The sequence below is a fragment of the Agelaius phoeniceus genome, chromosome 31 (genome assembly GCF_051311805.1).
Source record: "Agelaius phoeniceus isolate bAgePho1 chromosome 31, bAgePho1.hap1, whole genome shotgun sequence".
NCBI classification, from domain to species: Eukaryota; Metazoa; Chordata; class Aves; order Passeriformes; family Icteridae; genus Agelaius; species Agelaius phoeniceus.
Window position 1 is genome coordinate 1081959 of NC_135295.1, and position 27294 is coordinate 1109252.

Below are 27294 nucleotides of genomic sequence, written 5' to 3' on the forward strand. Positions count from 1 at the left end.
GGGCATCAATCTGCAGGATTTGGGACATCAATCTGTGGGATCTGGGAGTCAGTCTGTGGGATTTGGGGTTCAATCTGTGGGATCTGGGGACCTGTTCCCAGATCCTTTCCCAAGCATTCCCTGGCCCAGGTCTGCTGTCCCTGGGACCCTCTCCCACCCCAAAACAGAGACCCTCAAGATGATGGATTTCAGGGCACATCTGTGAGATTTGGGGCACCAATCTATGGCATCTGGGGGTCAATCCGTGGGATTTGGGGACCTATTCCCAGATCCCACCCCAAGCATCATCCCCTTACCCAGGTGACATTTTCCTGGAATCCTCTCCTACCTCAAACAAGGCCACTAAACCCAACAAATTTCCCGACACACCCATGAACTTTAGGAAAACCCATCCAAACAACAACTCCCCTTTGGGATCCCACCCCAAAACCCCATCTCCACGTCACGCCCAGCCCATGCCCACCTGGAAGACGTTGCTCTTGTGCCCGCTGTCGAACTGCAGCACGGGCCGGCGCCTCAGCCAGTCCCACACCAGCACCTTGAGGTCGTCGCTGCCGCTGGCCAGGCGGGTGCCCCTCTGGTTGAAGTGCAGCGTGTTCACGCAGCCCGTGTGCCCCTCCAGGCCGTGCTGCAGCCGGAATTTCTGCACGAAGAGCCGGGCGCCGCAGGCCTGGGCCACGAAGCGCGAGCAGCCGCCCAGCTGGCGCTGCCGCAGCGCCGGGATCGCCCGCCAGCGCGGCCGCGGCAGCGCCCACGTCTCCGAGGCCACCTGGGAGGGACACAGGTGTGCATTAATTCATCAATTCATTGGTTACATAGCATCAGCTTCCACTATAAAGTGTAAAAACTTCCTCGATTTTTAGAGAAAACCAAAGTTCTTGTAGGGTCACCCAAGATGGCGGCCGCAGCAGCGCCCACGTCTCCAAGGCCAACTGGGGACACAGGTGTGCAATAATTAATCTATTCATCTGTTAAAGGGGTTAGCTGCTGCTAACTGGGCAGTTTTATCTGGTTCTGCCATAATAAAGTGTAAAAACTTTCTCAATTTTTAGAGAGAACCAAAGTTCTTGTAGGGTCACCCAAGATGGCGGCCGCGGCAGCGCCCACGTCTCTGAGGCCACCAGGGAGGGACACAGGTGTGCATTAATTCATAAATTCATTGATTACATACGATCACCTCCCATTATAAAGTGTAAAAACTTCCTCGGTTTTTAGAGAAAACCAAAGCTCTTGTAGGGTCACCCAAGATGGCGGCCACAGCAGCGCCCAAATCTCCGAGGCCACCAGGGAGGGACACATGTGTGAATTAATTCATCAATTCATCTCTTAAAGGGGTTAGCTGTTGGTAACTGGGCAGTTTTATCTGGTTCTGCCATAATAAAGTGTAAAAACTTCCTCAGTTTTTAGAGAAAACCAAAGTTCTTGTAGGGTCACCCAAGATGGCGGCCACAGCAGCGCCCACGTCTCCAAGGCCAACTGGGGACACAGGTGTGAATTAATTCATCAATTCATTGGTTACATATGATCACCTCCCATAATAAAGTGTAAAAACTTCCTCAGTTTTTAGAGAAAACCAAAGTTCTTGTAGGGTCACCCAAGATGGCGGCCGCGGCAGCACCCACATCTCCGAGGCCACCAGGGAGGGACACATGTGTGAATTAATTCATCAATTCATCTCTTAAAGGGGTTAGCTGTTGGTAACTGGGCAGTTTTATCTGTTTCTGCCATAATAAAGTGTAAAAACTTCCTCAGTTTTTAAAGAGAACCAAAGTTCTTGTAGGGTCACCCAAGATGGCGGCCACAGCAGCGCCCACGTCTCCGAGGCCACCTGGGAGGGACACAGGTGTGAATTAATTCATCAATTCATCTGTTAAAGGGGTTAGCTGCTGCTAACTGGGCAGTTTTATCTGTTTCTGCCATGATAAGGTGTAAAAACTTCCTCAGTTTTTAAAGAGAACCAAAGTTCTTGTAGGGTCACCCAAGATGGCGGCCGTGGCAGCGCCCACATCTCCAATGTCTCACTATGGAACACCCTGTGTCTCACTAGGGAATAAAATCCTTGAAAACCTCACTTAAAACCTCACTTAAAATCTCTTTTAAAACCTCATTTAAAACCTCATTAAAACCTCATTTAAAACCTGATTAAAACCTCATTAAAACCTCATTTAAAACCTGATTAAAACCTCATTTAAACCTCATTTTAAACCTCATTTAAACCCCTTTCACCCCTTATTTCCCCCCCCGAGCCCCCGTGTAAGTGCCAGAAGCAGCAGCCACCCAATGCCTCACCATGGAACGAAATCCTCGAAAATCTCACTTAAAATCTCTTTTAAACCTCATTTAAAACCTGATTAAAACCTGATTAAAACCTCATTAAAACCTCATTTTAAACCTCATTTAAACCCCTTTCACCCCATTTCCCCCCAGAGCCTCTGTGTAAGTGCCAGAAGCAGCAGCCACCCAATGTCTCACTATGGAACACCCTGTGTCTTACTATGGAATAAAGTCCTCTAAAACCTCGCTTAAAATCTCTTTGAAAACCTCATTTAAAACCTCATTTAAAACCTCATTTAAAACCTCATTAAAACCTCATTTTAAACCTCATTTAAACCCCTTTCACCCCGTTTCCCCCCTGAGCCCCCGTGTAAGTGCCAGAAGCAGCAGCCACCCAATGCCTCACTATGGAACACCCTGTGTCTCACTATGGAATAAAATCCTCGAAAACCTCACTTAAAATCTCTTTGAAAACCTCATTTAAAACCTGATTAAAACCTCATTTAAAACCTCATTTAAAACCTCATTTAAAACCTGATTAAAACCTCATTTAAAACCTCTTTTACCCCCGTTTCCCCCCTGAGCCTCAGTGTAAGTGCCAGAAGCAGCAGCCACCCAATGTCTCACTATGGAACGAAATCCTCGAAAACCTCACTTAAAATCTCTTTGAAAACCTCATTTAAAACCTGATTAAAACCTCATTTAAAACCTGATTAAAACCTGATTAAAACCTCATTTTAAACCTCATTTAAACCCCTTTCACCCCCAGTTTCCCCCCGAGCCCCCGTGTAAGTGCCAGAAGCAGCAGCCACCCAGTCCTCCAGCGCCTGCTCCTCGTCGGACGAGTCGCGCTCGTGGGGCGGCCGCTTGCGGGGCGCCCTGCGCCGGGCGCGCGGCTCTTCCTCCTCCTCCTCCTCCTCCTCCTCGTCCTCGTCGTGCCGGGGCTCCTCGGGGATGGAGTAGTGGCCGGTGTCGTCCATGCTGTCGCTGTCCTTGTCACCGGAGCTGTCGCTGTCGCTGGCGCGGCCCCGCGCGGCCCCCGGCGTCGTCGCCCGTCAGGCTCAGGCTCAGGTCGGACGCCTCCACCTCGATCCCCGAGGACGTCTCGCGGCCCTCCTCGGCTGACATGTCCTCAGGGCTGCTGGACAGGCTGCCTGGGGACAGGGGACAGCAGGGTGGCACCATGGGGACAGCACAGTGACACCATGGGGACAGCACAGTGACACCGGCCCTACACGGCTGACATGTCCTCAGGGCTGCTGGACAGGCTACCTGGGGACAGGGGACAGCAGGGTGGCACCATGGGGACAGCACAGTGCCACCACTGTCACCATACTGCATGGGGACAGGGGACAGCACAGTGACACCATGGGGACATCGCAGTGACACCGGCCCTCCTCGGCTGACATGTCCTCAGGGCTGCTGGACAGGCTGCCTGGGGACAGGGGGACACGGGGACACTGTCACCAGGGTCACACTGCCATGGGGACATGGGGACATCGCAGTGACACCATGGGGACAGCACAGTGACACCATGAGGACATCACAGTGACACCAGCCCTACACGGCTGACATGTCCTCAGGGCTGCTGGACAGGCTGCCTGGGGACAGGGGACAGCAGGGTGGCACCATGGGGACAGCACAGTGACACCATGGGGACATCGCAGTGACACCATGGGGACATCGCAGTGACACCGGCCCTACATGGCTGACATGTCCTCAGGGCTGCTGGACAGGCTGCATGGGGACAGGGGACAGCAGGGTGGCACCATGGGGACAGCACAGTGACACCACTGTCACCATACTGCATGGGGACAGGGGACAGCAGGGTGGCACCATGGGGACATCGCAGTGACACCAAGGGGACATTGCAGTGACACCCTACATGGCTGACATGTCCTCAGGGCTGCTGGACAGGCTGCCTGGGGACAGGGGACAGCAGGGTGGCACCATGGGGACAGCACAGTGCCACCACTGTCACCATACTGCATGGGGACAGAGCACATCGCAGTGACACCATGGGGACATCACAGTGACACCAAGGGGACATTGCAGTGACACCCTACATGGCTGACATGTCCTCAGGGCTGCTGGACAGGCTGCCTGGGGACAGGGGGACACGGGGACACTGTCACCTGTGTCACCAGTGTCACACTGACACAGGGACATCGCAGTGACACCAGTGTCACACTGCCATGGGGACATGGGGACATCGCGGTGACACCGGCCCCCCTCATGGGGCTGACATGTCCTCAGGGCTGCTGGCCACGCTGCCTGGGGACAGGGGGACATGGGGGGACAGTGTGGTGGCACCGTGGCTGGCACCTGCGCTGCCACCCTGGCTGTCACCACCAGAGTCACTTTTGTCACCACTGCTGCCACCCTGGCACCCTCGCTGTCACCTCTGCTGTCACCGTTACCTTGTCACCATCACTGCCACTGTCACCCTGCCACCCCCAGTGCCACCCCAGCTGTCCCCAGCTGTCCCCTCACCGTTGACAATGTCCGTCCTGCTGTCCATGCTGCCGCCCTTGTCCGACATCGCCGCTTCCCACGGGAATCCCTGCGGGGACACAGGGACAGGGGGACATTGGGGACATTGGGGACACCACGGCACAGAGCTGGGGTGGCCCTGCCACGGCCACCAGGGGATGTCCCCGTACCCCCAACCCACCCCAGCACCGTGGGCAATCCCAAAATCCCCATTTTCCATGGGAAATCCACCTGGGAATGCTGCAGGACACCCAAACCTGGCTGGGCTGTTCCCAAAATCCCCATTTTCCATGGGAAATCCACCTGGGAATGCTGCAGGACACCCAAACCTGGCTGGGCTGTTCCCAAAATCCCCATTTTCCATGGGAAATCCACCTGGGAATGCTGCAGGACACCCAAACCTGGCTGGGCTGTTCCCAAAATCTCAATTTTTCATGGGAAATCCACCTGGGAATGCTGCAGGACACCCAAACCCTGCTCAGCATCCCAGAAAAATCCAATCTCCTGAGGATTTGGGGATTCTAAAAATCCATTTTTGGACATTCCCACAAAAAAAAAATCCCCATTTTCCACGGGAAAGGGCAGCAGCAGAGCCCTGGAATTCCATGGAATTCCCTGGAATTCCTCTGGAATCCCAAACAACCCCAAAGGCCAGCACTGGAATTCCCCCTGCCCCCCCTTCAAACCTCACAATTTTTTGCCTCCAAAAAAATTCCAATCCTGGGGAATTTTTGGTTCCATTCCCAGGTGAGGGATCAGGAAGGAGCTCCCAAATCCACTCCTGATCCACAGGGAGGGGGTGGGAAATGTGGGAATTGCAGGGAATGTTCCAGAAATCCTGGGATTCCTGAGGCTGCCTGAGAGCATCTGGACAGGCTCAGGCTGACGCTGCTGCTCCCAAAAATATCCCAAAAAAACATCCCAGGGCATTCCAGAGCCTCTGGAGTGGGGATCTGCCCTGCTGGCCACAAACTGGGAGAGACTGGGAGGAACTGGGATAAAAACTGGGAGAAAGTGGGGAAAAAAATGGGACAAACTGGGAGAAAGTGGGAAAAAAAAATGGGATAAAAACTGGGAGAAAGTGGGAAAAAAATGGGACAAACTGGGATAAAGTGGGAAAAAAAATGGGATAAAAACTGGGAGGAAGTGGGAAAAAAATGGGACAAACTGGGAGAGACTGGGAGGAACTGGGATAAAAACTGGGAGAAAGTGGGAAAAAAAAGGGATAAAAACTGGGAGAAAGTGGGGAAAAAAATGGGATAAAAACTGGGAGGAAGTGGGATAAAGTGAGATAAACTGGGATAAAGTGGGAGAAACTGGGAGAAAAACTGGAAGGAACTGGAATAAAAACTGGGAGAAAGTGGGAGGAAAAAGTGGGGGGGAAATGGGAGAAAGTGGGAGAAACTGGGATAAAAAATGGGATAAAAACTGGGAGAAAGTGGGAGAGAAACTGGGGGAAACTGGGCGGCCCCAAATCCTCAGGAACGGAACCCCAAATCCTCAGGGATAAAGCCCCAAAATCCTCCTAAATGGATCCCCCAAATCGCTTGGGATGGATCCCCAAATCCCTCAGGATGGAGCCCCCAAATCCTCTGGGCTGGAGACCCCAAATCCCTTGGGGTGGATCCCCCAAATCCTCTGGGATGAAACCCCCAAATCCTTCAGGAATGGAACCCCAAATCCCTCAGGAATGGAACCCCAAATCCTTTGGGATGGAGCCCCCAAGTCCACTGAGATGGAGACCCCAAATCCTTTAGGATTAAATCTCCAAATCCTCTGGGCTGGAGACCCCAAATCCCTTGGGGATGAGCCGCCAAATCCTTTAGGACGAAATCCCCAAATCCCTCAGGAATGGAGCCCCCAAATCCCCTGGGATGGATCCCCCAAATCACTTGGTGTGGAACCCCCAAATCCTTTAGAATTAAATCCCCAAATCCTCTGGGATGGAGCCCCCAAATCCCTCAGGAATAGAACCCCAAATCCTTTGGGATGGATCCCCCAAATAACTTGGGGTGGATCCCCCAAATCCACTGATATGGATCCCCCAAATCCTCTGGGATGAAATACCAAAATCCTTTAGGATGAAATCCCCAAATATCTCAAGACTGGAACCCCAAATCCCTTGGGATGAATCCCCCAAATCCTTTGGGATTAAATACCCAAATACCTCAGGAATGGAACCCCAAATCCTTGGGACGGATCCCCCAAATCCTTTATGCTGCACCCCCCAAATCCCTGGGGATGGATCCCCCAAATCCTCAGGAACAGATCCCCCCAAACTCTTTGGGATGAAATCCCCAAATCCCTCAGGATGGAGACCCCAAATCCCTTGGGATGGAACCCAGGAACATTCCCAGGAGTTTCCCAAATCCTGGAGAAATCCCAAAAACCCCCAAAAACCCCAAAAATGCCCCAAACCCGCGGGAGCCGGGCGCACTCACCTGGGCCAGGTGCCGGGGACAGCGGGGCTGGAGCTGGGGGAGCGCGGGGTCAAAGGTCAGGGACCCCCAATTTTGGGGACCCCCCCATCCCTGGGGACCCCCCCAATCCCTGGGAAATCCCCCCCAGATTTTTGGGAATCCCCCAAAATTGTTGGGAACCCCCTCAATCCCTGAAAAACCCCAAATTTTGGGGATCTCTCCCAAACCTTGATCTTTGGGAATCCCCAAATTTTGGGGAGCCCCCCTCAATTCCCCCATAAAATTCCCTCCCTGAGGACCCCAAATTTTTGGGGATTCCCAAATTTTTGGGGTTCCCCCCCAATCCCTGGGAACCCCAAAAATTCAGGGATTTCCCCAAAAACTCCAGGACCTTTCCCAGATTCTCCTTTCCAATCTCAAGAGACTCCAAAAAAACTCTGGGACCCCCCCCACCCCAAAATATTCGGAGACCCCTCCCAAAATCTTGGGGGGGTCACCCCAAAAATTCCCAGAACCCAAAAATCTCAGGGGACCCCCAAAGTCTCAGGGACCCCCCCCAAAAAGCCTCAAGCGTGCCCCAAAACCCAAAAAAATCCTCCCAGGACACCCCAAAAACCCAAGGACCCCTCTAAGGGATCCCCCAAAGGCGCAGGGACCCCCCAAAAACCCTCAGGGATTCCCCAAAACCCCCAAGGAGCCCTAAAAACCCCAAGGACCCCCATAAGGGACGCCCCCAGAGGCCTCTCAGGACACCCTAAAATTCCCCCAAAACCTCCAAGGAACCCCCCAGGACACCCCAAAAAATCCAAGGACCCCTCTAAGGGATCCCCCAAAGGCACAGGGACGCCCCAAAACCCCCAAGGAGCCTCAAAAACCCCAAAGGAGCCCCAAAAACCCCAAGGACTCCACTAAGGGGCCCACCCAGAGGCCCCAAGGGCCCCTCCAGGACCCCCTAAAATCCCCCAAAACCCACAAGGGACCCCCAAAACCTCACACGAACCCCCAAAGACACCCCAAAAAGCCCAAGGACACCTCTAAGGGATCCCCCAAAGGCGCAGGGACCCCCCAAAACCCTGAAGGAGCCCCCAAAACCCCCCAAAACCCCAAGGACTCCGCTAAGGGCCCCCCTAGAGGCACCAAGGATCCCCCCAGGACCCCCTAAAATCCCCCAAAACCTCAAACGAACCCCCCAAGACACCCCAAAAAACCCAAGGACCCCTCTAAGGGATCCCCCAAAGGCGCAACGACGCCCTAAAAACCCCCTCAAAACCCCCAAGGAGCCCCCAAAACCCCAAGGACTCCGCTAAGGGCCCCTCCAGAGGCCCCAAGGATCCCCCCAGGACCCCCTAAAATCCCCCAAAACCTCCAAAGGACCCCCAAAACCTCAAACGAACCCCCAAAGACACCCCAAAAAACCCAAGGACCCCTCTAAGGGATCCCTCAAAGGCACAGGGACCCCCAAAAACCCCCAAGGAGCCCCTAAAACCCCCAAAAACCCCAAGGACTCTGCTAAGGGCCCCCCCAGAGGCCCCAAGGGCCTCTCCAAGACCCCCTAAAATCCCCAAAAACCTCAAACGAACCCCCCAAGACACCCCAAAAATCCCAAGGACCCCTCTAAGGGATCCCCCAAAGGCGCAGGGACGCCCCAAAAACGCCAAGGAGCCCCAAAAACCCCAAGGACTCCACTAAGGGGCCCCCCCAGAGGCCCCAAGGGCCCCTCCAGGACCCCCTAAAATCCCCCCAAACCTCCAAGGGACCCCCAAAACCTCAAACGAACCCCCAAAGACACCCCAAAAAACCCAAGGACCCCTCTAAGGAATCCCCCAAAGGCGCAGGGACGCCCCAAAAACCCCCTAAAACCCCCTCAAAACCCCCCAAAACCCCAAGGACTCCGCTAAGGGCCCCCCCAGAGGCCCCAGGGGCCCCTCCAGGACCCCCTAAAATCCCCAAAAACCTCAAACGAACCCCCCAAGACACCCCAAAAAACCCAAGGACCCCTCTAAGGGATCCCTCAAAGGCGCAGGGACGCCCCAAAAACCCCCTCAAAACCGCCAAGGAGTCCCCAAAACCCCGAAGGAGCCCTAAAACCCCCAAGGATTCCGCTAAGGGCCCCCCCAGGGCCCCCTAAAATTCCCCAAAACCTCCAAGGGACCCCCCAAAACCTCAAACGAACCCCCAAAGACACCCCAAAAAACCCAAGGACCCCTCTAAGGAATCCCCCCATGGCGCAGGGATGCCCTAAAAACCCCCTCAAAACCCCCAAGGAGCCCCCAAAACCCCAAGGACTCCGCTAAGGGCCCCCCCAGAGGCCCCAAGGGCCCCTCCAGGCCCCCCCAAATCCCCTCCGAGCCCCCCCAAACCCCTCCGGGCTCCCTCAGAGGCTCCCCCAGCCCCTCCCCGGAACTCTCGGGGTCCCCCTCGGGCTCTCCCCGACCCTCCCGGGATTCCCCCCCCCGCCCGGGACCGGGGCAGGCCCGGAACCCGCGGGGGCCGCGGCCGCACCGGGAGCGGCGGAGGCCGCGCACCGACCCGAGCGTCCCGGAGGCTCCCGGCGGATCCCGGCCGGGTTCAGTGGAGAGCGCCGCGGGTCCCCCCGGCCGTTCCAGCGCCGGCCCCGGGACCGGGCCCCGCCGCCGCCATCTTTAACGCGCCGCCCCCGCCGCCTCGCTTGGCGGCACCGGCCGACGCTTTTGCGGCACCGCCGGCGCCGCTTTACGGCAGCGGCCGCTGCGCGACAGCCACGGGAGCGCCCCCCCCCCCCCAAAACCGGCGGTGTTGCCATGGGAACGGCACCCACCCCCCCAACCCAAGCCCGTTATTGTGAGGGCGCTGTGGGGTCCCCTGGGGTATGGGGTCAGTATAGGGTCCCCATGGGGTTATGGGGTCAGTATCGGGTTCCCATGGGTTATAGGGTCACCATAGGGTCACCAGTGGGGTTATGGGGTCATTATAGGGTTCCCATGGGGTTATGGGGTCATTATAGGGTCATTATAGGGTCATCCCAATGTTTTTGTAGGGTCACCGCTGTTTAGGGTCACCAATGGGGTTATGAGGTCATTATAGGGTCATCCCAATGTTATTGTAGGGTCACCGCTGTTGAGGGTCACCAATGGGGTTATAGGGTCATTAAAGGGTCACCACAATGTTATTGTAGGGTCACCGCTGTTTAGGGTCACTGTAAGGTCCCCAATGGGGTTATGGGGTCAGTATAGGGTCCCCATGGGTTATAGGGGTCATTATGGGGTCATCCCAATGTTATTGTAGGGTCACCCCTGTTTAGGGTCACCAATGGGGTTATAGGGTCATTATGGGGTCATCCCAATGTTATTGTAGGGTCACGCATGTTTAGGGTCACTGTAAGGTCCCCAATGGGGTTATGGGGTCAGTATAGGGTTCCCATGGGGTTATGGGGTCATTATAGGGTCACCAGAATGTTATTGTAGGGTCACCCCTGTTTAGGGTCACCAATGGGGTTATAGGGTCATTAAAGGGTCATCCCAATGTTATTGTAGGGTCACGCATGTTTAGGGTCACTGTAAGGTCCCCAGTGGGGTTATGGAGTCATTATAGGGTCCCCATGGGGTTATGGGGTCATTATAGGGTCCCCAATGGGGTTATAGGGTCATTATGGGGTCATCCCAATGTTATTGTAGGGTCACGCATGTTTAGGGTCCCTGTAGTGTCCCCAATGCCCCTGTAGGGTCCCCAGTGTCCCCAGTGTCCCCCCAATGTCCCTGTAGGGTCCCCAATGCTCCCACAGTGTCCCCAATGTCCCTGTAGGGTCCCCAGTGTCCCCAATGTGCCCCCAATGTCCCTGTAGGGTCCCCAGTGTCCCTGTAGGGTCCCCAATGTCCCCAGTGTCCCTGTAGGGTCCCCAGTGTCCCTGTAAGGTCCCCAATGTCCCCAGTGTCCCTGTAGGGTCCCCAGTGTCCCCAGTGTGCCCTCAATGTCCCTGTAGGGTCCCCAATGTCCCTGTAGGGTCCCCAGTGTCCCCCCAGTGTCCCTGTAGGGTCCCCAGTGTCCCCCCAGTGTCCCCACGGTCCCCGAGCAGGCGCAGCCGTTCCCGTCACCAACTCTTTATTGGGGTCACCAGGGGGTGAGGGGGGGACACCTCCCCACACTGGGGGGGTCCCTGCGCCCCCCACCCCAAAAAAAAACCCCAAATTGGGGTGGGGGGAGGCGCCAACCCCACTGCTGGGCTCCTCTTCACCTCCTTTATAGGGCCGGGGCACCCCAAATCCAGGGGGGGCACCCCAAATCCAGGGGGGGCACCCCAAATCCATGGGGGCGCCCCAAATCCACGGGGGCACCCCATAGCTCAGGGGGAGCCCCAAAGCCATGGGGGAACCCCAAATCCGTGGGGTCACCCCAAACGTGCCCTACATGAGGCGGCACTGCTCCCCCGTCAGGCTCAGTCCTGGCGGCTGTGGGGCAAACACCGGGGTCACCCCAAAACTGTGGGGACACCCCAAAACTGTGGGGACACCCCAAACCCCACAGGGGCAGCCCACAGCTGGGGGAGAACCCCACAGCCATGGGGGAACCCCAAATCCCAGAGGGGCACCCCAAATCTATGGAGTCACCCCAAAGCTCTGGAGTCACTTCAAACCTGTGGGGTCACCCCAAATGTATGGGGTCATCCCACAGCCAGGGGGGGGCACCCCAAAGCTATGGGGTCACCCCAAACATATAAAGTCACCCTAAATCTGTGGGGTCACCCCAAAGCTGGAGGGGCGCCCCAGTTCTGTGGGGTCACCCCAAATGTATGGGGTCACCTCAGCTCTTTTGGAGTCATCCCAAATCGATGGGGTCACCCCAAATCTATAGGATCACCCTCAATCTTATGAGGTCACCCCAATTCTATGGGATGACCCCAGTTCTGTGGGGTCACCCCAATTCTGTGGGGTCACCCCAATTCTGTGGGGTCACCCCAATGTTTTGAGGTCACTCCAAATCTCTTGAGGCCATCCCAAATCTGTGAGCTCACCCCAATTTTAATGGGATGTCCCCAATTCCATGAGCTCACCCCAAATCCTTTGGGGTCCCCCCAATTCTTTGGAACCACCCCAATTTTTTAGGGCCACCCCAATTCTTTGGGACCACCCCAAACCCTTCAGGGGTGTCCCCAAACACTCACCGTGTCCCCTGCCAGCTCCTTGGGGGGGTGGCCCAGGTCCTGCAGCTGTGAGGGGACACAGAGGGGACATGGGGGGGATATGGGGGGGACATGAGAGGGGACAGAGGGACACAGAGGGGGACATGGGGACACAGAGGGGATATGAGGACATGGGGGGGACACAGGGACACAGAGGGGACAGACAGGACAGAGGGACATGGGGAGGGTCAGAGGGGACACAGGGACACAGAGGGGACACAGGGACATGGGGGGACATGGGGACATCAGAGAGGACATGGCAGGGACAGAGGGACATGGGGGGACAGAAGGACATGGGGGGGACATGGGGGGTCAGAGGGACACAGGAGGGGACACAGGGACATGGTGGGGGACATGGGGACACAGGAGGGGACACAGAGGGGGACATGGGGACACAGAGGGGACAGACAGGACAGAGGGACATGGGGGGGGTCAGAGGGGACACAGGGACACAGAGGGGACCCAGGGACATGGGGGGGACATGGAGGGGACACAGAGGGGACCCAGGGACCCGAGGGTGACATGGAGGGGACACGGAGGGGACCCAGGGCCCGGAGGAGGGGGTGACACGGGGGTGACCCAGAGCTCTGGGTGGGGTCAGAGGGACACGGGGGTGACACGGGGGTGACACGGGGGTGACCCAGGGCCCCAGGGGGTGACACGGGGGTGACCCAGAGCCCCGGGTGGGGTCAGAGGGACCCGGGGGTGACACGGGGGTGACACGGAGGTGACCCAGGGCCCCAGGGGGTGACACGGGGGTGACCCAGGGTGGCACTCCCGGGCCGCACCTGCTGCATCAGGTCCAGCAGGGTCTCGAAGCGCTCCCGGCGCTGCCCCTCGGGCTCCTCCGGCCGCTCCCGCTCCAGCTCGGCGCAGATCCGCAGCATCAGCGCCTGCTGCTGGCAGAACCGCGCCCGCTGCTCCGGGGACAGCGAGCCCTCGTGCTGCCGCAGCCACTCCGGGTACTGGGGACAGCAGGGGACAGCGAGGGGACATTGTAGGATCCCCCAAATCCCAGCCAATCCCAGCCCCATCAGTCTCTGCTGTGCCCCGCTCCAGGGACAGGGACCCCTCGTGCTGCCGCAGCCACTCCGGGTACTGGGGACATCGAGGGGACACCCAGGGGACAGTGAGGGGACATTGTGGGAACTCCCAAGTCCATCATGAGAACCCCAAATCTCAGCCCCATCAGCGCCTGCTGCCCCCCAAACTGTGCCCGCTGCTCTGGGGACAGCGAGCCCTCGTGCTGCTGCAGCCACTCCGGGTACTGGGGACACCCAGGGGACACCCAGGGGACAGTGAGGGAACCCTCAAATCCCCTATGAGACCCCTAAATCCCAACCCCATCAGCACCTGTTGCCCCCCAAACTGTGCCCGCTGCTCTGGGGACAGCGAGCCCTCGTGCTGCTGCAGCCACTCCGGGTACTGGGGACACCCAGGGGACATCAAGGGGACATTATGGGAACTCCCAAATCCACCATGAGACCCCCAAATCCCAGCCCCATCAGTTGCCCCTGAACTGTGCATGCTGCTCCGGGGACAGGGAGCCCTCGTGCTGCCACAGCCACTCCGGGTACTGGGGACACCCAGGGACACCAAGGGAAGCCCCAAATCCCCCATGTGAACCCCCAAGTCCCCCATGTGAACCCCCAAATCCCTCATGTGAACCCCCAAATCCCCCATGTGAACCCCCAAGTCCCCCATGTGAACCCCCAAATCCCCCATGTGAACCCCCAAGTCCCCCATGTGAACCCCAGATATCCCAGAGAAAAGGGGGAAATGTCCCAGTACAACCCTGGGGGTGACAGGGACAGACCCCACAGGGAACAGCAGGGAACCCCAAGTTTTTGCAGAACTTCTCCCCATTTCAGAGATGACCCCCCCCCCCCTCCCCGGTTTTTGGGGTCGCCCTCCTCATTTTTTGGGGTCCCTTCCCAGTTTTTGGGGTCCCACCTTCTCGGTGATCTCAAGGGAAGGGGCAGAGCACGTCCTTGGACAGCAGGGACAGCACCACGACCCCGTGACACCCCTGATTTTCCCACACCCCAAAGGACCCCAGCTTTTTTGGGATCCCCTCCCGTTTTTTTGGGGTTCCTCCCGGTTTTTGGGGTCCCACCTTCTCGGTGATCTCCTTGAGGGAGGGGTAGAGCACGTCCTTGGACAGCAGGGACTCCATGATGCTGCGCATGACGGGCAGGACGCCGTCGCCGCCGCCCTCGTCCAGCCCCAGCCCCTCCAGGGCCTTGGCCAGCTCCTCCTCGGATCTGGGGGAATTCTGTGGGATCCCCAGGACCCCGTGAGCCCCCGGGACCCCTGGGACACCCCCAGGACACCCCTGGGACCCCCAGGAAGGGCTGGGAGGGAGGCAGGGGTACCTGGAGGTCGTTGGCGTTCTTGGCCAGCCCGCTCAGGGTCTCCTTGAGGCAGGAGGTGAATTCCTGCTGCGAGGCCGCGTCGCTGCCTGAGGGGTGGGAACAGGGGTGGGATGGATTTGGGGTTGGGATGGGATTGGGGTTGGGATGGGAATGGGAATGGGATGGATTTGGGGTTGGGATAGGGTTGGAAATGGGGTGGGAATGGGATGGGATGAATTTGGGATTGGGATGGGGATTGGAATGGGGTTGGGATGAATTTGGGATTGGGATGGGCTTGGATGGGAATGGGGTTGGGATGGATTTGGGATTGGGATGGGGATTGGATGGGAATGGGGTGGGGTTGGGATGGATTTGGGATTGGGATGGGGTTGGGAATGGGAATGGGGTCAGGAATGGGATGGGGTTGGGATGGGTTGAGATGGGGTGGGAATGGGGGTGGGATCAGGTTAGGAATGGGAATGGGATGGGGTTGGGGATAATGGGAATAATGCAGGGTCCCACTAAGGCACTGTCCCCAGTCTCAAACACGGGAACAACTTCAGATGGGATTAGGAATTGGGAACAATGGGAACAACGGGAACAACGGGAACAATGGGAACAATGGGAACAATGCAGGACCCTGCTGGGGTGCTGTTCCCAATCCCAAATAGGGGAAACAATTCCAGATGGGAACAATGGGAATAATGCAGGACCCTGCTGGGGTGCTGTCCCCAATCCCAAATAGGGAAAACAATTCCAGATGGGATTAGGGATTGGGGGATAACGGGAATAATGGGAATAACGTGGGGTTGTGCTGGGGTGCTGTCCCCAATCCCAAAGAGGGCAACAACTCCATTTGGGATTGGCACGGGGGATAACCAGGACACCCTTTCCAGTGCTGTGACCCCATCCCACCCCATCCCACCCCACCCCACCCCACCCCACCCACCGACTTTCCCAGCAGCCTCCGAGAGCTTCTGGAACTGCTCCACCAGCTGTGGCTCCTGCCGGGCCAGCTCCTGCATGGCCTCCTGGAACTCGGCCGCCGCCTGCGCCGCCAGCTCGCCCTCGAAGAGCTCCTGGAAGAACCTTTCCTGCGAGGAGAAGAGCGAGCCCTGCCCGGCACGGCGGCATCAGCGCGGCCCCGGAGAGGCCCCCGGGAAGCGGCACCGCGGTTTTGGGGCGCTCACCTTGGCGGAGTCGGCGGCTGAGGGCGGGGAAGGGGGGCAGGAGGAGCCGGCAGCGGGAGGGGGCGCGGGGCGGCTGCGCTCGAAGTCGTCCAGGGCACCTGAGGGGGGAATGTGGGGTCAGGGGGCAGAGAAATGGGGGTGCAGCCCCACAGGGAGGTGATGGGCAACGCCCCATGGAATGCGTGTGGGCAAGGGGCAGAGCAAAACTGCACCCCAATAACCCATACTGCAAAACTGCACTCCAATAACTGCTACCCCAAAAGCTGCACCCTAAAACTGCACCCCAATAACCTCTACCCCTGACTGCACCCCAAAACTGCACCCCAATAACCCCTACCCCAAAAACAGCACCCTAAAACTATACCCCAATAACCCCTGCCCCAAAACTGCACCCCAAAATTGCACCCCAATAACCCCTACTGCAAAACTGCACCCCAATAACCTCTACGCCTGACTGCACCCCAAAAACTGCACCCCAATAACCCCTACCCCAAAAGCTGCACCCTAAAACTATACCCCAATAACCCCTACCCCAAAACTGCACCCCAATAATCTCTACCCCAAAAACTGCACCCCAAAACTGCACCCCAATAACCTCTACCCCAAAAACTGCACCCCAATAACCTCTACCCCAAAAACTGCACCCCAAAACTGCACCACAATAACCCCTACCCCTGACTGCACCCCTGTAACACCCACCCCAACTGAACCCAAATAACTGCACCCTAAAACTCTCATCCCCCTATACCCCAATAGCCCCCAGACCCCCATAACCCCAGATCCCCCCCAGAACCCCAATGACCCCCAGACCCCCCTTCACCCCAATGACCCCCAGACTCCCTGGACCCCAACAACCCCCAGACGCCCCTCACTCCACTGACCCTCACCCCAAAGTCCCCCCCAGCCCCTCACGACCCCCGGTTCCCCCCGGTCCCCCCTCACCCCAATGACCCCCGGCCCCCCTCGCCCCCCATCGCTCCCAACGCCGCGCAGCCCCCCCGCACCCCGCTGACTCCCGGTCCCCCCGGTGCCCCCCGGTGCCCCCCGGGCCCCCCTCACTCTCCAGCAGCTCCTCCAGCTCCGCGTCGGGCCCCGGGCCCGGACCCGGCTCCGCCGCCATCTTGGCCCGCTCCGCCCTCGGCCGCCAGGGGGCGCTGCCGCGGGACACGCCCCTTCCCGCCCCCGAGGACACGCCCCCTCCGCTGGCCACGCCCCTTGGAAAACCCGGAACGGAATGAGGAACGGGAGCGGGATTAGGAACGGGAACGGGAATGGGAGCGAGAACGGGAACGGGAAAGAGAGCGGGAATGGGAATGGGAATGGGATGGGGAACGGGAATGGGATGGGGAACGGGAATGGGAATGGGATGGGGAACGGGAATGGGATGGGGAACGGGAATGGGATGGGGAGCGGGAATGGGAATGGGATGGGGAACTGGAATGGGAGCGGGATCGGGAACTGGATCGGGAACGGGAGAGGGAACGGGAGTGGGAGCGGGATCGGGAACTGGATCGGGAACTGGATCGGGAACGGGAGCGGGAACGGGAGCGGGAATGGGAGCGGGAACGGGAACGGGAGCGGGAATGGGAATGGAAGCAGGGACTGGGGTTGGGAACAGGAACCGGGACCGGGAACCGTGATTGCGAGTCCCATCCCAGTTATTGGGGTCCTACTCCCTGAAGTCCCAGATTTTGGGGTCCCAGAACCTCCACCTCCCGCTTCTGGGGTCCCATTTTTGGGGTCCCAGTTTTGGGGTCCCAGAGCCTGCACCTCCCGCTTCTGGGGTCCCATTTTTGGGGTCCCAGTTTTGGGGTCCCAGAACCTCCACCTCCCGCTTTTGGGGTCCCATTTTTGGGGTCCCATTTTTGGGGTCCCGGCCCCTCCCCCGGTGTCCCCCCGTGTCCCCGCTGGGGACAAAGCGAGGACCAACCCCAGAGCTGCCCGGGGGGGGTTGGGACGGACCCTGAGCCCCCCAAAACCGCCGGGACCCCACTGGGGACCCCCCCACCCCCAGTCCCGGCCGGGATTTGGGGACAAGAATTGAATTTATTGTCCAGAAAAATGAGAAATGAGACAGAAATCAAAGTTTCACTTTTCTTCCTTCCATCGGGGGGGGCTCCGCTCCCCGGGACCCCCCCGGGCTGTCCCCAAACCCCCCCGGGGGGCACTCGGGGTCACTCTGGGCTCGTTCTTGGGATTGTCCCAAATTCCTGCGGCTTGGAGGGACAGAGGGACAGAGGGACAGGGACAGGTCCTGGTGGCCACCAGGAGGCGACAGGGACAGAGGGATGGTGGCCACAGGGAGGGGACAGGGACAGGTCCTGGTGGCCACCGGGAGGCGACAGGGACAGAGGGATGGTGGCCACAGGGAGGGGACAGGGACAGGTCCTGGTGGCCACAGGGAGGGGACAAGGCCAGCTGCCAGCAGCTTGTGGTGGCCACGGTCACAAGGGACAGGAACAGTGACAGGGACAGGTCCCGGCGGCCACAGGGAGGGGACAGGGACAGTGACAGGGACAGAGGGACGGTGGCCACGGGCAGGGTGGGCACCCAGGGAATGAGGGGACACACGCGTGTGGCTGTCCCCAGTGTCACCCAGTGCCACCCCGGTGTCACAGCACGGTCTCGTGGATGTCACCGCTGTCCCCTGGGTGTCACCGGGGACCCAGTGCCACCCCCCGGTGCCAGCCCGGTGTCACAGCACGTTCTCGTAGTCCCCGCTGTCCCCCGGCTGCCACCTCGGTCCCCGCAGCTCCGCGTAGGTCACCTGGGGCTCCTCGGGGGTGGCACTTGGGGACCCTGCAGGAGACACCGGTGCCACCCAGTGCCACCCACGGGTGCCACGTCCCTGTGCCTGCACTCCTCCCATCTCCTGGGTGGCAGTTGGGGACCATGTGCCACCGCCAGTGCCACCCAGTGCCACCCCCAGGCCCCCAGTGTCCCCCAGTGTCCCCCAGTGCCACCCCAGTGTCCCCCAGTGCCCCCCAGTATCACAGCACATTCCTGTTGATGTCACTGCTGTCCCCTGGGTGCCATTTGGGGACCCGGCATCTCCCCGGGGGTGACATTTGGGACCCCGGTGTCACCCCCGGTGCCACCCCCGGTACCACCCCCGGTGCCACCCCCGGTGCCACCCGCTGTCCCCGCTCACCCGCCGCCCTCGCCGTGGGCACCACGTGGCTGTAGAGCACCTCCTCCCCCTCGAGGGACACCACGGGGGTCCTGCGGGGACAATGGGGACGGGGGGTGGCCTCCAGGTGGCATCTGGGGACACGGGGACACCCCCGGGCCGCCCCCCCACTCACCTGTCCTGGGCTGTCCTGGGGGCTGCGGGAAAGGGGGGTGACAATGGGGTGACAATGGGGTGACAATGGGGTGACAATGGGGTCAGGGGACCCCAAAATTGTCCCCATCCCGTTGTCCCAATTGTCCCTATTGCCACCCACCCCATTGTCCCCATTGTCCCCACCCCATTGTCCCCACTGTCCCCACTGTCCCCACCCCATTGTCCGCATTGTCCCCAGTGTCCCCCCATTGTCCCATCCCATTGTCCCCGTTGTCCTCATTGTCCCCACTGTCCACCACATTGTCCCCATTGTCCCCATTGCTCCCTTTGTCCCACTGTCCCCATTGTCCCCACCCCATTGTCCCCATTGTCCCCCATCATCTCCCCCATTGTCGCCATTGTCCCCACCCCTTTGTCCCCATTGTCCCCACTGTGTCCCCATTGTCCCCCCATTATCTCCCCCATTGTCCCCACCCCTTTGTCCCCACTGTCCCCATTGTCCCCATTGTCCCCACTGTCCCCACCCCATTGTCCCCATTGTCCCCATTGTCCCCACTGTCCTCACTGTCCCCATTGTCCCCATCCCACTGTCCCCATTGTCCCCACTGTCCCCATTGTCACCCACCCTGGCGGTGGCACCGCCGCCAGCCCACGATGGCCGCCCCGAGCAGGACCAGGGCCAGGAGGGAGCTGCCAACCCCTGCAGCCACTGCTGGGGACAGAGGGGACACTTTGGGGTCACCTGGGGGGGCTGCACCCCCACTGCGACCCCGAGTGACGCCACCTGTGCCCCGTCACATCTGTGTCCCCTCTGTGTCCCCTCCGTGTCACCGGGGACAGAGCGGGAACAAATCCAGGGCTCCAAGCTCCCCTCGAGTGATGCCACCTCTGCTCTGTCCCCTCCGTGTCACCTCCGGGGACAAACCCGGGATTCCAAGCCCCCCGCAGTGTCCCCGAGTGCCATCACCTGTGTCCCCATGTCCCCACGTTGTCACCTCCAGGGCCAGCTCAGGGCTGAGTGCCCGGAACACGCGGTGCCCGTCCTGTCCCAGCTGGTTGGTGGCCACGCACTGGTAGGTGCCCGAATGTCCCACGTCGATGTCCCCAAACTCCAGGAGGGGACCCTGGGCCACCTCCTGCCCGTTGTGCAGCCAGGTGAAGGTGACAGGGGCTGAGCCCACCTGCACCGAGCAGTGCAGGGTCACATTGTCACCTGCACGCACCTGGTGTGACAGGGGACCGGGGGTGATGGTGGCATTGGCCACGGGCACTGTGGGGACACAGGACAGGGGGTGATGGTGGCATTGGCCATGGGCACTGTGGGGACACAGACAGGGGACATGGGGTGATGGTGGCATTGGCCACGGGCACTGTGGGGACACAGGGCTGAGGGTGATGGTGGCATTGGCCACAGGCACTGTGGGGACACAGACAGGGGACATGGGGTGATGGTGGCATTGGCCATGGGCACTGTGGGGACACAGACGGGGCTGGCACTGGGCGAGGTGGGATGAGGGTGCCATGGGTGGGGTCACTCCCAGCCCGAGGGTCCCGCTCACCCAGGACGGTGACATTCATGGGGTCACTCTCAGCCACGCTGTCCCCGTCGCTGACCCGGCACTGGTACTGGCCACTGTCATTGTCCCCAAGGTGGCGCAGCTCCAGGTGGGGGCCGGTGCCCAGCAGTGCCCCCGAGCCCTCCCGGTGCCAGGAGAAGGACAGGGGACCTGTCCCCATGGCCACCGTGCAGTTCAGCTCCAGGCTGTCCCCAAGTGCCACCTGTGCCCCGGGGGGCTGCGCTGACAGGGACACCCCCGAGGGCGGGACCCCTGCAGGACGGGGGGACACCAGGGGACAGTGAGGGACCCGGGGGGGTCACGGAGGGGCAGGGGGACCCCAGGGAGGGAGGGGGGTGCAGAGATGGGGGGGGCTTGGAAACGGGGGGGATGAGGGGGACAGGGAGGGGACACCGGGAGAGGGAGGGGGGTGACACCAGGGAGGGCTGAGGGGACACAGACAGGGATGGGGGGACCTGGGGAGGGACCTGGGAAGGCGTGGGGGGGAGCAGGGCCAGAGATGAGGGGACACGAGGCAGGAATGGGGGACCCGGAGTGGGACCTGGGAAGGAATGGGGGGACCCGGGGACAGGGATGGGGGTCCCGGGCAGTAATGGGGGGACACGGAAAAGGTGTCAGGGAAGGATGGGGGTGCCCAGACAGGGCTGGGGGACCCGGGAAATGATGGGGGGACCCGGGAAGGGACCCGGGAAGGGATGGGGGGGACCCGGGAAGGGACCCAGGAAGGAATGGGGGGACCCGGGAAGGGACCCGGGAAGGGATGGGGGGACCCGGGGCACGGCGAGGGGAGCCGGGGAAGGATGGAAGGAGTGGGGAGGGACCCGGGCAGCGATGGGGAGAGCCGGGGATGGTGTCAGGGAGGGCTGGGGGTCCCCAGGTAGGGCTGGGGGACCCGGGAAGGGACCCGGGAAGGGATTGGGGGGACCCGGGCTGGGATCCGGGAAGGGACGGGAGGACTCGGGGCAGTGATGGGGGAAGCCGAGGATGGAGTCGGGAAGGGCTGGGGGCAGCAAGTCAGGGCTGGGGGACCCGGGCAAGGTGTCAGGGAGGGCTGGGGGTCCCCAGGCAGTGATGGGGGTCCCCGACCAGGGGATCCCAGGAGGCTGAGGGGGCTCCCCGTGCCCATCCCCACACTCACTGTGCACCGTGACGCGGAGCCGGGCGCTGCTCTTCCGCACGGCCCCACCCTCGGATCGCACCTCACAGCCGTAATCCCCCGAGTGGGAGAGCCCCACGGCGGGCACCAGCAGCTGCGGGGACCCCTGCGGGCCCCCCACCACCTGCCCGTCCCGGTAGAACACGTGCAGGAGGGGGGCTCGGGGCCGCAGGGGGCTGCGGGTGCTGAGGCAGCTGAGAGTCAGGGGGGACCCCTCGGTGGGCTCGGGGGGACCCTGCAGCACCAGCACCGGCTCTGTGAAGAGCTCTGGGAGGGAGAGGGGAGGGGGATTTGTGAGCCGGCATCCCTGGGGAGGGGCTGTGGGGGTGTCAGGGTGGCAGCTGTGGGGTGCTCACCGTGCACTGTCACTGTCACCGGCTCTGACTCCTGCCACCCCCAGTATCCCACCTTGCCCCTGCAGCTGTAGCGGCCGCTGTGGTTCAGCTGCAGAGGGGACAGGGACAGCTCGGGGCCATCACGGAGCCTCTCCAGTTCTGTCTCCTCTCGGTAGAAGGACACCGATGTGACCTTCGTGTTCCGCCAGCCCCGGCAGCGCAGTGTCACCGTGTCCCCCTCCAGCAGCGCCCGCACCGGCGCCTGCAGCACCAGATCATCTGGGGGACAGAGGGGTCCTGTCACACCCGATGGCACCGGGACCCCCCATTGGGTGACACCCAGCGCACCAGGGGTCCCCAAATCCAGCACTGGGATCCCCCAACACTGGGATGTCCCCAGAGCAGGGGATGGGCTCTGGTCACACAGGAGGTGACCCATGGAGCGGAGCCCACCCAGAGCCCTCAGGGTCCCCATGGGTGCCAGCCTGGGGACACCCAAACGCCCCTCACCATTTAAGACTGTCACGGAGGGGCTGCGCCCAGTGCCGGGTCTGTAACACCTGTAGGTGCCACTCTCGGTGACACTGAGGCGGTCCTGTCCCTCCTGCCCCCAGCGCCGCCTGTCCTTGTACCAGGTGGTGGCACCGGCGGTCCCCGAGCCCTGGCAGGTCAGGGTCACCGGGTCCCACAGCACCGCCGGCCTCCAGGGGGGCTCCACCAGGAGCTGGGTGGTCTGGGCACCTGTGGGTGACAGGGGACACCAGCCTGGCAGGGCCAGCACTGGGCACCTGTGGGTGACAGGGGACACCAGCCTGCCAGGGCCAGCACTGGGCACCTGTGGGTGACAGGGGACACCAGCCTGCCAGGGCCAGCACTGGGCACCTGTGGGTGACAGGGGACACCAGCCTGGCAGGGCCAGTGCGGGGCTGGGGACAGCGGGGTGGGGCCATGGCATCCCCTGAGGACTCACCAGCGAGGCCGAGGGTCTGGGCTGGAAGGGAGAAGGGACAGGGCTGGGTGAGGGTGGCACCGTGGGGACAGCAGCACCAGGGTACAGGGAGTGGGGGCTGTCCCCAAACTGTCCCCGTGGGGACAGCAGTTCTGGTGGGAAAGTGCTCGGGGACAGTCCCCAGCAGGTCTGGAGAGGCTCCCAGGGGACAGCTCTGTCACAGCCGCCCACGCGCCGTGCTCAGGTGACACGGACACCACGGGGACACTGCGGCCACCCCAGGCTGGCACGGGTCACCCCCACCGGCCCCACAGGCACATCCCCGTGGCCCTGTCCCCATGGCCACATCATCGTGGTGTTTGTCCCCTTGTCCCTGTCCCTGCATCCCTGTCCCACAGCTGCCCCAGCCCCACGGTGCCAAACCCCAAATCCCTGTCCCCAAATCCCTGTCCCCCCAAATCCCTGTCCCCCAATCCCTGTCCCCAAATCCCTGTCCCCCCAAATCCCTGTCCCCCAATCCCTGTCCCCCAATCCCTGTCCCACATTCCTGTCCCCCAATCCCTGTCCCCACATCCCTGTCCCCCCAATCCCTGTCCCACATCCCTGTCCCCAAATCCCTGTCCCCACATCCCTGTCCCCACATCCCTGTCCCCCCAATCCCTGTCTCCCCAATCCCTCTCCCCACATCCCTGTCCCCACATCCCTGTTCCCCATCCCTGTCCCACATCCCTGTCCCCCATCCCTGTCCCACATCCCTGTCCCCCCATCCCTGTCCCCAGGGCCACCCCACTCTGGGGTGACACTGGCTCTGTCCCCCACTGGCCCTGTTGGCCTTGGGGACATCAGGGGACCCCCGTGCCCCCCTGTGCCCCCTCCCCGCCAATCTCTGCCACCCCCGTGGCACTCACCCCACAGGAGCAGTGCCACCCTTCCGGCCATCCCGGTGTCCCCAGCTGTCACTCGCTGCCAGGGCCACCTGTCCCCAGCCTGGTGGCTCTTGAGCTAAAGGGGAAGGAAGAGAATTTACATCTTGTCCCCACGTGGGGGTGGAACACGGTGGGGGCAGGGTGGGGACAGGATGGGGACAGGGTGGGGACAAGGCTGGGTGGCACACGGTGGGATATTGGGGCTCCCAGGAGTGGGGGCTTAGGGGGTTTGGGGTGCCAGGGATGGGTGTCCAGGGGAATGGGGGGGGCCCAGGGCAATGGGGTCCCTGGGAATGGGGGTGCTGAGGAGGGGGAGTCCCTGGGAATGGGGGTGCTGAGGAGGGGGAGTCACTGGGAATGGGGGTGCCATGGGAATGGGGGTGCTGAGGAGGGGGTGTCACTGGAATTGGGGTCCTGAAGAGGGGGAGTCACTGGGAATGGGGGTGCAGTGGGAATGGGGGTGCTGAGGAGGGGGAGTCACTGGGAATGGGGGTGCTGAGGATGGGGTGTCACTGGGAATGGGGGTGCCATGGGAATGGGGGTGCTGAGGAGGGGGAGTCACTGGGAATGGGGGAGTCACTGGGAATGGGGGTGCTGAGGAGGGGGAGTCACTGGGATTGGGGGTGCAATGGGAATGGGGGTGCCCAGGGCTGGGGGGACTCAGGGATGGGAGTGCCAGAGGAATGTGGGCTCCAGGGATTTGGGGTCATGGGATGGGGGTGCTGGGGGAATGGGGGGGGTCCCGTGGGAATGGGGGTCCTGGAACAATCAAGGTGCTGGGAAAGGGGGATTCCAGGGGATGGAACGGACAGGAAAGGGTTCCTTGGGAATGGGTGCTGGGCCATGGAGATCCTGGGGAATGGGGGTCCCAGGTTGGGGTCCCAGGGATGGGGAGGGACACAAGGAATGGGGGTGCCATGGCTGGGATCCCAAAGGAATGGGGGGGCCATGGCTGGGATCCCAAAGGAATGGGGGGGCCATGGTTGGGTTCCCAAAGGAATGGGGGTGCCATGGCTGGGACCCCAAAGGAATGGGGGTGCCATATTTGGGATCCCAAAGGAATGGGGGTGCCATGGCTGGGATCCCAAAGGAATGGGGGGGCCATGGCTGGGATCCCAAAGGAATGGGGGTGCCATGGCTGGGTTCCCAAAGGAATGGGGGTGCCATGGTTGGGATCCCAAAGGAATGGGGGTGCCATGGCGGGGTTCCCAAAGGAATGGGGGTGCCATGGCTGGGTTCCAAAGGAATGGGGGTGCCACAGTTGGGTTCCCAAAGGAATGGGGGTGCCATGGCTGGGACCCCAAAGGAATGGGGGGCCATGGCTGGGTTCCAAAGGAATGGGGGTGCCATGGCTGGAATCCCAAAGGAATGGGGGGGCCATGGCTGGGATCCCAAAGGAATGGGGGTGCCATGGATGGGATCCCAAAGGAATGGGGGTGCCACAATTGGGTTCCCAAAGGAATGGGGGTGCCACAGTTGGGATCCCAAAGGAATGGGGGGGCCATGGTTGGGATCCCAAAGGAATGGGGGGGCCATGGCTGGGATCCCAAAGGAATGGGGGGCCATGGTTGTGTTCCAAAGGAATGGGGGGCCATGGTTGTGTTCCAAAGGAATGGGGGGGCCATGGTGGGATCCCAAAGGAATGGGGGGGCCATGGCTGGGATCCCAAAGGAATGGGGGTGCCATAGTTGGGATCCCAAAGGAATGGGGGGGCCAGGCACGGGCAGTTGCTGGATGCACCCATGGGTCTCAGCTCCTTCCCTGGGTGCCTCAGATTTTGGGGTGACCCAGAGCCCAGCACAGCCCCCCCACCCCGAGGTGCTGGTGGTTTTGGGGGGGGTCACCTCAGACAGATTCCGAGTCCGTCCCCACCCCCAGGGACTTTTTCTTCTCTTCATTTCCATTTCCTTCCCTTTTTTCTGCCGCTTTCGCGTCCCCTCAGTTCCTGGGGAACTCCCGATAGGGGGAACGGGCTGGGGGGACCCCGGGGAGGGCAAAAGGGGGTGCGGGGGCTGGGGGGGGGCAGGGAGGGCTGGGGGGGCTGGGAGGGATGGGGGTGTCCGGCTGTGTCCCCCCCCAACATTTTCACTTTCTCCTGTATAAGGAAGAGGCCGTTGGTGCTGGGTGTCACAAGGGGGAGAGGGGTCCTGTCCTGGGGGTGGCACATCCAGGGGGGTGACACATCCAGGGGGGTGACACATCCAGGGGGTCCTGTCCTTGTTCTGGGGGTGACAATCCAGGGGGGTGACACATTCAGGGGTGACACATCCAGGGGGTCCTGTCCCTGTCCTGGAGGTGACACATCCAGGGGGCCCTGTCCTCACAATGTACCCTCAATGTCCCTGCAATGTCCCCTCGATGTCCCCACATTGTCCCCGGCTGTGACCCCTCATTGTCCCCCTCATTGTCCCCGCATTGTCCCCACAGTGTCCCTGGCTGTGTCCCCTCAATGTCCCTGCATTGTCCCCAGCTGTGTCCCCTCAATATCCCCTCAATGTCCCCTCAATGTCCCCACAATGTCCCCACAGTGCCCCCACAATATTCCCGCAATGTCCCCGCATTGTCCCCAGCTGTGTCCCCTCAATGTCCCCTCAATGTCCCCACAATCTTCCCGCAATGTCCCCACAGTGTCCCCGGCTGTGTCCCCTCATTGTCCCCTCATTGTCCCCGCAATGTCCCCTCATTGTCCCCGTCACCGCAATGTCCCCACAATGTCCCCTCAATGCCCCCTCAATGCCCCCTCAATGTCCCCTCAATGTCCCTGGCTGTGTCCCCTCAATGTCCCTGGCTGTGTCCCCTCAATGTCCCCACAGTGTCCCCGCATTGTCCCCACAGTGTCCCTGGCTGTGTCCCCACAATGTCCCCTCATTGTCCTATCAATGTCCCCACAATGTCCCCGGCTGTGTCCCCTCATTGTCCCCTCGATGTCCCTGCGGGCTCGGGGACATTTCGTGTTTTGGGGACATTTCGTGTTTTGGGGACATTTCCCGGGCGGGTTCAGGGCCCAGCCCCGTTTTTCCTCCGCCCCAAATCCGCCCCCAAGGATTTCCCGGGGCCCTTCTGGATCAGCGCCGCTCCGGAACCTTCTGGAAGCGGCCCCGGGCGCTTCTGGGATCTCTTATCTCGGAGGCACCCGGATGAAAATCTCCTAATTGGATTCCAGGGTTAATTAACGAATT

The 27294-nt window shown here is 60.8% G+C and overlaps 3 protein-coding genes across 3 annotated transcripts in view; all 3 read right to left on the minus strand.

Moving 5' to 3' along the window:
- LOC129134123 (DDB1- and CUL4-associated factor 8) overlaps positions 1 to 9823 on the minus strand; it is a 34272-nt gene extending 24449 nt beyond the window's left edge. Inside the window, 6 exon segments of the mRNA XM_077192019.1 lie at positions 464 to 769; positions 3087 to 3312; positions 3314 to 3428; positions 4768 to 4837; positions 7209 to 7241; positions 9717 to 9823. Coding sequence (XP_077048134.1) covers positions 464 to 769; positions 3087 to 3312; positions 3314 to 3428; positions 4768 to 4816 — 696 coding nt within the window. The 5' untranslated portion in view covers positions 4817 to 4837; positions 7209 to 7241; positions 9717 to 9823.
- A 1424-nt stretch (positions 9824 to 11247) lies between these two features.
- PEX19 (peroxisomal biogenesis factor 19) lies at positions 11248 to 17080 on the minus strand. The gene is made up of 8 exons (XM_054653803.2): positions 16946 to 17080; positions 15887 to 15984; positions 15646 to 15811; positions 14718 to 14803; positions 14459 to 14617; positions 13131 to 13307; positions 12325 to 12369; positions 11248 to 11611 (listed from the first exon to the last, which is right to left on the minus strand). Exons 1-8 carry the CDS (start codon positions 17004 to 17006, stop codon positions 11567 to 11569), a joined length of 837 nt encoding a protein of 278 aa, XP_054509778.1. The 5' UTR covers positions 17007 to 17080; the 3' UTR covers positions 11248 to 11566.
- Positions 17081 to 17912: 832 nt separating this feature from the next.
- On the minus strand, positions 17913 to 24159 carry LOC129134122 (Fc receptor-like protein 2). Its single transcript, XM_077192025.1, has 11 exons — positions 24098 to 24159; positions 23211 to 23231; positions 22751 to 22981; positions 22262 to 22519; positions 21888 to 22172; positions 20732 to 21001; positions 20140 to 20442; positions 19798 to 19884; positions 19192 to 19213; positions 19038 to 19108; positions 17913 to 18685 (listed from the first exon to the last, which is right to left on the minus strand). Exons 1-11 carry the CDS (start codon positions 24126 to 24128, stop codon positions 18582 to 18584), a joined length of 1683 nt encoding a protein of 560 aa, XP_077048140.1. The 5' UTR covers positions 24129 to 24159; the 3' UTR covers positions 17913 to 18581.
- Positions 24160 to 27294: the final 3135 nt, after the last annotated feature.